The following is a 10,155-nucleotide window of genomic DNA, read 5'->3' as shown; positions in this document are numbered from 1 at the left end:
TTTCCCTACTATATAGCTGGTCCAATAAAAGATATCACCAAACAAACTTTGTTTCTCCAGGGTATAATGCGTTGTGTGAGACACAGCAGTGCTCTCCACAGCAGCCAGTTATAACCTAGCTGGCACAGAATTTTGGCCTCACCTGGGGAATAACCAGCCAGGACAGGGGAGCAGTTCCCATATAAATACCTTGAACAATGAAAAGAAAATGGGGCAAAAGGAATCTAAATGGTGTATTTTGTGAATTGCTTTCATGGAAAGTTTTTCAGAGTTTTTTTAGGCATCAGCAGGATTGCAAACTCTTAACTTCAGATAGAAAAATTCTTAGAGCCCATAACAGCTGTAACTAAACTAATGCAGACTCTAGCAGTATTTTAATATGGCCCTGGCTGAATGGACATAGCTCTGTCATTGCCAAGAGCAGAGTTCACTTCATCAGGCAGTTTTACATCGATATTATTTGTTGAGCTAGAGTGCAGAGGAAGCTGAGCCAGTCTCTTCTCTGCTGGGGTGCAGATCAACACATTAAAGGATTTAATGGGGTATGTGGGATGTGAGGACAGCAGCGGGAAGGCAAAAAAATGCTGCTAGCAAATAAAGCTATGTTGGGGGTTACATTTCCTATGTTGAAGGAAGTGACATTTTACAGTGAGTAGGATTGGAAAACAGGTGAGAACTCTTATCCCAGGTCTGCCACTGACCCCCAGTGTAGCCTTGGGCCAGTCATTCAACCTCAACGCTGCCTCAGTTTCCTCTTCTGTGGCACTCACCTAACTTGTAAAGATGTTGCTTAGCCCTTTGTGATACGTGGATGCGAGCATCTATGGAAGATAGGTGCCTAGACCCTTTTCAACATTCTGGTCTCTTTGTCTATGTTGGGATGTTGGACTCAGATAAAATAAAGCATGGCACTTCCTTCCTCACTTCACTTTTTATTAATTTCGGCTTTGAATTCATTTTAAAGGAAGAGAGTTTGCCAAGGAGCTTGGTTAGCTGTTGAGCACTGATGCCATAGTCTGTAATTTACCCCAGAGCAACAAAGGCAGTCCATCATCAGTCTGGATGCACGTGCTTTTGTCTTCAGGAAAAGATAAATGCATGTGAGGTGACACCCTGTTTACCAGGGAAACCACGTGCTCATTTAAATATATCAAGGCTTTTTGGTTAGGGCCTTTTGGGTTGTCCCTTTCCTTAGGTGAACCATGAGAGCCACTTTAAAGTCTCTGGAAGAATGTGTAGGTCAGCCTCACAGCTCTCCCAAGTAAGCTGTGAGCAATGAGCTGAGGCAGCATCTATGACTGTTTCTCTACCATAGCCATGGGGGTTGTTGCATCCTGTTGTAAAGCAGCAGTTAGGAGTGAGACTTGTGCAGACACCAGAAGGTGAGTCTTGGGACCTTTCCTTGTAAACCTCAAGATAACCACTTATTCCAAGCCTTGCGAACTGAATCCACCCGTCGGCTCACTTATGAGACTGACTGCAGCCAGAAGCCCAAGGGGAAGATGAACCTTTTAGTGGTGTTGTTTTCTCATGCAATACAGTTCCTTTGGTAAAAAAACAAACAAACAAAAAACTCCACCATCTCCTGGCAGTAATAGTTCCCTCCTCCATGGGCTCTGCAGGTGAATAATCAGCCTAGACATCTTTTAGGTGCCCTCATTGCCTTTAGCTTAAAAGGCTTAACTCCTTTTGTGATTGGATATCTTGTACCTGAACTAGCAATAGGAACTGTTACTTAAATAGAAGAGACATGGTGTGATATATGATTTGCTTCATAAAGGGCTAGCCAATCATTCAAACACTTCTGATGAAAGTGCACTTGGAAGATGATCCCTGCCCCTATATTTCATTTTTTAATGCATTCTGGGGAGCCTTTATCTGAAACAGCTTACTTGGGAGAGCTGTGAGGCTGTCACACTGTTCTAACAAGTAGGATCACTGCTGTTTGATCATATTTGCTAATTGGGACATAAGGGTTAATTCTTTGCTGGCAGGCATCCAGTGGATTAATTTTTCAGCAATTCTGTCTAGGTGGCTCGTGGCTCCAAACCTGACTTGTTCATTGCAATCAGGACCAATGCTTGTTTTTGCCCTATTTAGAAAGTTCATAGCAATTATAAGTTCACAGCTGCACTTAGCACAATTTGTTAGGTCAGAGCTGTGTTAATGATAGCCATGAATGCAATGGGCACTTCTCTGACAGTACAAATCACTTCTTTCAAGCAGCTTGTGGAGGAGCAATGAGCAGATACTGCACACAAGCTTTGAAGCCCTCGGAAAATACAGTGACCTTTCATGAATCACAGCTTCCAGAAGAGGCTGTATGCAAAAGAGAATTCAGAATCCCAAACTGAATGGTGAACAGACCATTTTATTCCTTTTCTCTTTTAACTCTTTGGGGAACTTTTGTCTTTCTATGACTTCATGGACAAGGAAGGCTAGGTAATGTAATTGCTCTAATTACTGTTTTTTCTGAAAATTGGTAGTTTGATCTTTATGCATAAAACGTAACTATGAAGAAGCCAGATGGACATGTTACGATCCACATAAAAGTGCTTATGGAATATAGACGTACTATTGCTAGGCAGCACTGTATATGTGCTGCTGCTTTGGTTGGATCCTTGGGATTTTCAAAGCGCAGAACACAGTGAACCCCTCTAGAGGGTTCACAGACTATTTAAAAGGAGGCTACCCAGACTCCATAAACCCTGCCAGGGACTATATACACACTCTATTCTGGGCAGCAGCAGTCTGAACTCTGAAATCGAACTGGAATGTCACCTTTGCCATTGCTGTAGACAGGCAGGTAGATTTGGATGAGCTAAGAACTTGCTTGAGAATTCATCTGTCTTTCATGCAGTGGTTTCTGATGCTCAGCAAAGTCTAGAAGACAGTCTGTCTGCAAGCTTTTGCTCCTGCTCTTCCCAGTTAGCTTTGGTAGAACTTGCAAAATCCTCAGGCATATCCAGCCCATTTGGTAGCAGAAAGACAAAACTACAACTCCTACAAGGATTGTTCTTGCGAGGTTTACCAAGCAGTTTAACAGTCTCCCAAATTTCTATGATCTAATACGAATGATCACAGGTTTATTAAGATAATGTGGTCTTTTTTATTTGCACTTCTACTTGTTCCTGCCCATGTTTAAGGGTATATTACATCAGTATCTGCTGTCGCACTGCAAAAGCTAAGTGTTGAAGTAAGATGTAAGTCACTGGGCAAGCGGCTAGCAAAGAACCTTTTCTGTACGATTCTGATAAATATTGGGCCTTGTGCATTTCTAACCATGACCATCTTAATAATGGCCAAATCCATCAAAGTAGAAAGAAAACAGTAATTTAAGTTTAAGGGAAACTCAGTAATTTCCTTGGAAAACTTTCACAATGACAGCTGAAATGAGTGAGACGGAGAAAGCAAAATGAAGGCTTAATAATAGCTAAAAAACATCTGTGCTCTGATTCTGAACTAAAAGGTTTCCTGCTTATCAGGATAGCAAGTTCATCTTGTGCCAAGGAACAAGTAGACCACCAAAGATAAAACAAAACCCATGCAGTTTCAGGGCATGAATGTACAAACAGATGAAAATAGTGACAAGACATAATAGAAGAGCTATCAAAACCGTAAGTATCCCAAAACTTCCACGTCTCATTAAACAATCCACTTAGCCAGTGCCACATGGCTTTAAGGAAAATACAGCACTGTCTTGTGATAGAGGATCTATGTTTTACAACAGGGAAGCACTCCCTGGCAGATTTAGCCTAATTCTCTTTGAAAAATAATGGGGTCTGGAGAATAACTATATATTTTTTTCTTTCAGATGACAGTTATATTGTACAAATCAGTAAGAGGTGGCTAAAAAGCAGTATCTCACCTCCCCGAATTTACATACCTCCACCAGATATAGGAAACAAATACTAGGTGACAGGAGGGGATGAACCAGAGTTATTAAAACTAGTGGCAGTGGTGTAATTAGGAGGGAGTGAGAAAGGCACTAACGTAGAAGGGGTGCAGGAATGATGTCTTCCTCCACCACAGTCTTTGCTGAAGCTGGAGCAGCCCTGCCCCCTCTGGGCATATGAGTTGAGCTGGAGAAGCCCTATGCTGCCTTGCTGTTGGAGCTGTGTGGGTTCAGCTTCTAGGGCCAAGTAGTCCAGGGCTGCTCCTTCTGTTTCCCAGCACCCAGCTTCTGTGTCCCAGCATGCAGCCAGGTGGTTTGGGGCTTATCCAGCTGGGCTTCTACAACCAGGGGGACACATGCATCCTCCAGATGCAACAAAGGTGTTTTCACTGCCACTGCTGCCTGAAGTTTTACCCAGGGCACCAAAATTTAGTCACGGCTCTGGTCAGCAGCAACTTTCATTGACTTTAATGGGGCCAAGATATGGCACATGGCGAGTCCACCAAATAGCATAGAATCCCTGCATTTTCTCTTGTCTCTGCTTCTTTATAGGTTCTACACCTTCACCCCAGATAATGGCTTCCACTCAAGCTTCCACTCAGGGACCTGGGGTAAGTGCTTGATTGTGACGTGTTACTGCATTGGGAAATTAGATTATCAGTTAGAGTACTCAGTGTTTCACTGAGTCTTTCATTCTAGGAAAGGGGTCTGCTGGGGCAGTGTTGCTGGTAATATATTTTTTTTAAGTTTAGGATTCCAAGTAAGAAGCGGGTTAAATTTAAAGGTCAACGTTGTAGGTCAACAGAGTGAATCCACAGAAATGCCCAGCCCACTTGCACCTGATAAACGATGGAATTGGTTGGGTCTGATGGAGAAGAGGTAGAAAGCAAGTAAAGGGGTCAGGAGATGAGCATGTTAGTGGTGACTCGAGTGCCCAGACTGGATAAAGAGGTAGCTAGTGAGAGTTGGCCAGGGCTGTAGCTGCTGTGAAGACCCTTGCAGGTCACTGCATGACAAACCAGTATTTCATATAATTAGAGTTGAGCATAACACCATAGCATCAAAGGCAAGCTTTGATTAGCTGGTTCTGCCACCCTCTTCTTTTTGATCATATATTTACATCATGATTCACTGATAACAGAGAAGGAGACTAGAAACATCAATTCTCTTGCAGACTGGTTTGCTTCATGTTGATTTTTTTCCGCACAAAATTCCTGAAAAATAGCGATGTAGAGAAACTGCTTAACTTACTAGTGAAGTATGTAATGTCTACACACAGACATTACTCCAGGGTATAAACTAGTTGTATAAGCTTCAGAGGCAATAGTATTTCCTTGAAAACAACTCTGTTCATGCAGTGCAGTCTAGCTCTGAAAGTTATTCCAGTATTCCACTGTGTATTAGTTTCCAAGGCCTTTGTGGCTGAACAACAACAATTTCCTGCTAGAATCCATATCCCAAACAGCAGCAAAAACAGACTCTACCTATTTTTTACTGACACAAACCTTTGAAGCTGTTCTTATAACATGGATTTTTTTTATTTTTAAGGCAATATTTAGCAGAGCAGATCTGCAGGCTTCTCCTGTCCAGCAGAAGTATATTGACAACAGTATGTGATTTCTGCATGGACAGTTTGTCAAGGTTTAAAGAATCAGGTGCAAGCCCCCAAATGCAAGTTCAGAGAGTTTTTTTATTCTTGATACGGAGAACAGTACACAATGATATTTGTGAAGAAAAAATGGATTTCACAGTCATTACTGGACTGTTTTGATCTTTATCTTTCTACAGTTATTTTTAATGCAAAATAATCATAGAATTATAGGAAAGTAGACCTTGAAGGGTCTTCAAGAGGTCTTCCAGGCTAAACCCCTGTACCAGGTAGTATCATCCTCCTCTAACCTGTTTTTAAAAAGTTCCAGGAATAAAGATTCCACAACCCCTGTAGGTAATCCATTCTGAAACTGCACAGTACACTGCAGCATCAGCAGCTAAATTAGGGAATATGGTTTAGGCATCATTAGAACCCAGGAGCATCTGAGCTGCGCTGCTTATCTGAGAAGGAGAACTGTGCTTCAGTGAGGTCTAAGCATTTATCATTCCGGATGTGCTTAGATCATTTCAAAAGCAAGCCACTGCCATGTCTTGCATGAGTTTCTGGCACTCCTAACCTAACCAGGTTCCCACAGGAAGTTCATATGATATGGCATTTCTTCCTTCAGCAGCCTCATCATCTTAATGATAATCAGTTTTTTCCTTTCCAGTTGTCGATCTCTCAGTTGTCCGTGTCACCACACCATGTAACAAACCCCCCGTTGCAGCGGCCCAGTGGCTCTCTACTTCCTCCATCTCCAGGGAGAGGCCGACGTCGACGCGCAGTAAGGGTTTCAGTTTGGGTTTAAGTACTGGCCTCTTTTTTCCCTTGTCCAGCCTTTGCAGAAAGAAGTGTTCTTACTTGGGTATGCATTCTCACAGAGCTACAAGGTGAACACTGAGGCCTGTGGTCACGGCATGTTCCACAGCTCAGCATACATAGAACCTGGGTGTCTGAGAATGCTCCAGCTCCTTCTTCTCAGCCGCACTTCTGTGCAGGAGAGGCAGCAGAGCTCAGTGCATAAGCCAGTTGGCTGGGAGGCAGTAGTAGTTCTGTGTTCTGCCCACTGCCTGGGAGTAAGGCCACTGGCTCTGCAGCCCAAGCAGCTCCAGAGCCTGCTCCCTTGCTGTGGTGTTACCTACCCATCTAGGAGACTGCTCATTTCATCTGAGCCCCTTGTTTGTTAGCAGGAGCAGGTGCATGGCAGTGGCAGCATAACTCATCTGGAGGCTGACCTCAGCTGTGGCTCGCTGGTCCAAGAGTCCCCGGCGAGTGACCAGCTGCAGGAGTTGCCCTTCATGCCAGTGCATGTGCCAATCATTGCTATGGGAGCCCAGGCAAGCAGGTGAGGCCCTTTGCCAGAGGTGCCAGTGAGTGGAGCATGAGCAGGTGAACTCATTTGTTAGCTAGTGGGATGGAGCTCCAGGGCTGTGTCACCAGCCCATTCCTTGCTGACACCATCTCTCTAAGTAACTTGGAACCAACTTAAAATTCTCATTAAAAGTGGCTGACTATAAGAGACACCCCATGGGGGTGACTCTAAGAGACACCAGAGACACCAAGATAGAAAAGTTTTGCATTTTGATGTTTCCCACTGCCAGGAAAACTCAAAGGCATTTCTCTTTCAGCTCTAGCACAGTGCTCACTCGGGCCTCTCTAGCCCGCCTACATGCTGCTGGCTTTCCAGAAATCCTGGATTGCAACAAGGAACCAGCAGAAGTTTTGGACCCTGCAGCCCCTGTGAATTTTGACCCCCAAAGGGAAGAAGCTGACTTCTTGCAAAGCAATGAAATAGTTCTACAGTTCCTTGCCTTTAGCAGGTGAGGCCCAGGTGCCATGGTTTAGTGTTGGGTTTACATCCCCTTTTGCAGGATCATTGGTTTCTGTCTTGATCTTCATGGTTCTCTCTGGTGCAATTCTGACACGTCCTTCTTTCTGTGCTCCAATGTCCCTTCGTAAGGATTTTCTCCTTGCTTCCCTGGAGCATGGATTAGCCACTGCCATGGTAACGAAACTGCCAGCAGTAGTTCTCGGAATAGTAAACATTTCATTTTAGATATTGCTTTATGTATTGAGCCAGTTCCAAATTAATTTTTTATTCACATTAGCCAGATTGTAATGTAAAAACTAATTACTCTGGGTTTTTCCTGAGTAACTGCTTATTTATAGACAAGGAGCTTCATTTGGAAAGGCTTTCCTGCAGTGGTGGCTTTATCTTGACAATATATTGCTCCAGTCTTTACTGTGATTGACAGTGCAGTGTAAGTCTGAAGCTAAAATGCCCTTTTCAGCTGGTCTTGGAATAGGGCACTTGGTACAAGAGAGCAGGGGGTCACAGGTGGTATCAACTGATTGAAAGTGAAAGCAAATGCAAGCTGCTTGCCTCTCAACAATACTGCTTCATAGAAAACCTCCCAAAGTCTTTTGACTATACTTACTGTCATGGATCTTCTCTGGTTTCCACATAAATGCACAATGAGTAGTGTTCCATGTTTCTGGTTTTTATTTAAAAAAAAAAAAAAATCCAGGAATTTTTCAGGGTTTATTTTTCAAACATAAAAACCGGGTTGAAATCAGGATAAAAGGAAGAAAAAAAATCAGTTTAAATTGGGGAAAATAATAATATGTTCCCGAGGGAGGGAGGGAGGAAGGCTGGGACTAGGGAAGGGGTCGGGGGAAGGGTGCAGTGCAGCATAGCCTGTCGGCCGCTCCCGGGGCTGCAGCAGGGAGCAAAGCAGAGGGAACTGTCAGTGGATGCGGAGTGGGGGGGCAGGGCTGTTGCTGCTATGTGCACCCTGGGAAGGCCATGGGCTGCACCTGGCTATTCCCGGGGGGTGTGTGCCCCTGGACCTGTACACAGGAGAGGAGAAGGCTGCCGCTGCAGGCTGGGGCCAGTGGTGGCACTGGGCTCTTCCTGGTGCTTGGGGTGGGCAGCAGCCTGTTCTTATCTGGCGCACAGATCCGGGGCATGTGCCCCCTGGAAGAGCCCGGCACAGCCCTCCAGCCCACAGCTCTCCCGAGGTGCATGCAACAGCAAGAGCCACGCCTCGCCCTGTGCCCCGCACCCACTGACTTACAGTTCCCTCCGCAGCTGGTATGGGCCATTCTTGGGGCTGTTGCAGCAGGGGCTGGGGTGAGTGGGAACAACCAGAGCCCCGGGGGGGCATGAGGTGTGGCTCAGCTTGTCCCTGCTCACCCCAGCCCCTGCTGCAGCAGATGGCGGATGCCAGCTGCCTGCTGCTGCTGGGCAGTGCTGCACCCTGAACCCCCCAGGACCCCAGCACTGGCACCACTGCACCCCGAACTGCCCTGACCCCGGCACCAGCACTGGCACCTTCCGCCCCGCCTGGGGTCAGAGCTGGGAGCCCTGTGCCCCCAGGCAGTGGCTTCAGCCCCGTGGGCCTGTGTGGAGTGGCCAGGTGCAGTGCCTGCCACAGGGAGCAGGGCTGGGTTCTTCTGCTTACTCCCCTGGTGGGGCTCGCAGCTCCCAGCACCCGGGGCAGGGCCACAGCCGGAGCTGCTGGGGTGCAGCTGGGACCCACCTGCCCCAGGAGTGATTGCCATGGCTCCTCCTGCCCTGCCCAGGGTCAGAGCCCCACGCTGCCAGGCAGTGGCTCCAGCCACCCTCCCCCAGCCCCTGTGCAGCCACCACCCCTCTCTCTGCATGCGGCTGCTGCCACCTCCTCTCGCGTCCGGCCGGAAATCTGTGCCTTGGGTAACCGGCACTTTTAGCTTACCGGCACTCCCCAGCCATTCCCCACTCGTGCCAGTTAACAGGGATTTTACTGTACCTGGTAAAATTGAGTGAACTGAAAAACAGAGGTAAATCAGTAAAATCGGGTGTAAATCAGTAAAAACCAAATAACTTCAATTAAAAAATCAGTGAATTTATTGGTGAAAGTCAGTAAAAACTGAAAGCGTGGAATACTAACAATGAGGAATTTGTAATAAGGGGGAGGATACATGACAAATTAACACAGATGTGGGTTTCTTTTCTTTTCTTTTTTTTTGGTTAAGGACTCCCCAGGCTGGCACAGAGGTGACATGGCCAAAGACTGTGTATTTCACCTTCCAGTTCTACCGCTTCTCACAGGTCACCACACCACGGCTGCAGCTGGTCAAAATGGACCTCGCTGACTCCACCTCTTCAGCCCCATCTTCCCACATCTTAGTTCCGATTAACAAGGAGGGAATGCTTGACAGTGGTAAGCACTAGCAATCTGAGAGTGTTATAGCTGTCACCAGATAGTGTGTCCACTGAGGAAACACTGCAGGCTGTAGCCAGCAGTTTGGAAATCGGACAAGGTGTAAGAACACTCTTAGGGGGTTTGACGTGATGAAATAATGGGTAGGGTAGAGCCAGCACCTGGGCATTCAAATCTATTCTTTGCACTAAACAAGAGGATACTTAGTAATATTAATGGGTGACAAATTTAAAGCCATATTTTGTTACCGAGCTCGTACCTAGCCAGCAGGACACATTGCCACAAGAAATCATTCATCCCAAGAACTTGCTTAGCAAGATTCAGAACTCTACCTGGTGCATATGTGTGTTTGTATACATCATACCTGCAGTGGAGAGGAGGATATGGTGTAATGAGGGCATTAACTTGTGTGTTTCAGGGCAAAACCAATTGCTTGGAGCCTAGAAGAAACCTCCCCCTATGGT

General features: G+C 45.9%; 1 protein-coding gene across 5 annotated transcripts in view; it reads left to right on the top strand.

The window, feature by feature from the left end:
- Positions 1-10,155, top strand: part of NPHP4 (nephrocystin 4) — a 104,555-nt gene that overhangs the window by 62,540 nt on the left and 31,860 nt on the right. For 4 of the 5 annotated variants that reach the window (XM_025206411.1, XM_025206413.1, XM_025206414.1 and 1 more), the window contains 5 exons: positions 4,448-4,506; positions 6,157-6,270; positions 6,674-6,831; positions 7,115-7,306; positions 9,504-9,691. In XM_025206411.1, coding sequence (XP_025062196.1) covers positions 4,448-4,506; positions 6,157-6,270; positions 6,674-6,831; positions 7,115-7,306; positions 9,504-9,691 — 711 coding nt within the window. The remainder of the gene's footprint in view (positions 1-4,447; positions 4,507-6,156; positions 6,271-6,673; positions 6,832-7,114; positions 7,307-9,503; positions 9,692-10,155) is intronic. The other variant, XM_025206412.1, reaches the window with a different exon arrangement.

The sequence above is a fragment of the Alligator sinensis genome, unplaced genomic scaffold (assembly GCF_000455745.1).
Source record: "Alligator sinensis unplaced genomic scaffold, ASM45574v1 scaffold322_1, whole genome shotgun sequence".
In the NCBI taxonomy this organism is placed as follows: Eukaryota; Metazoa; Chordata; order Crocodylia; family Alligatoridae; genus Alligator; species Alligator sinensis.
Note: the sequence above shows the minus strand (reverse complement) of the source record. Positions and strands in the feature narration are given on the sequence as shown.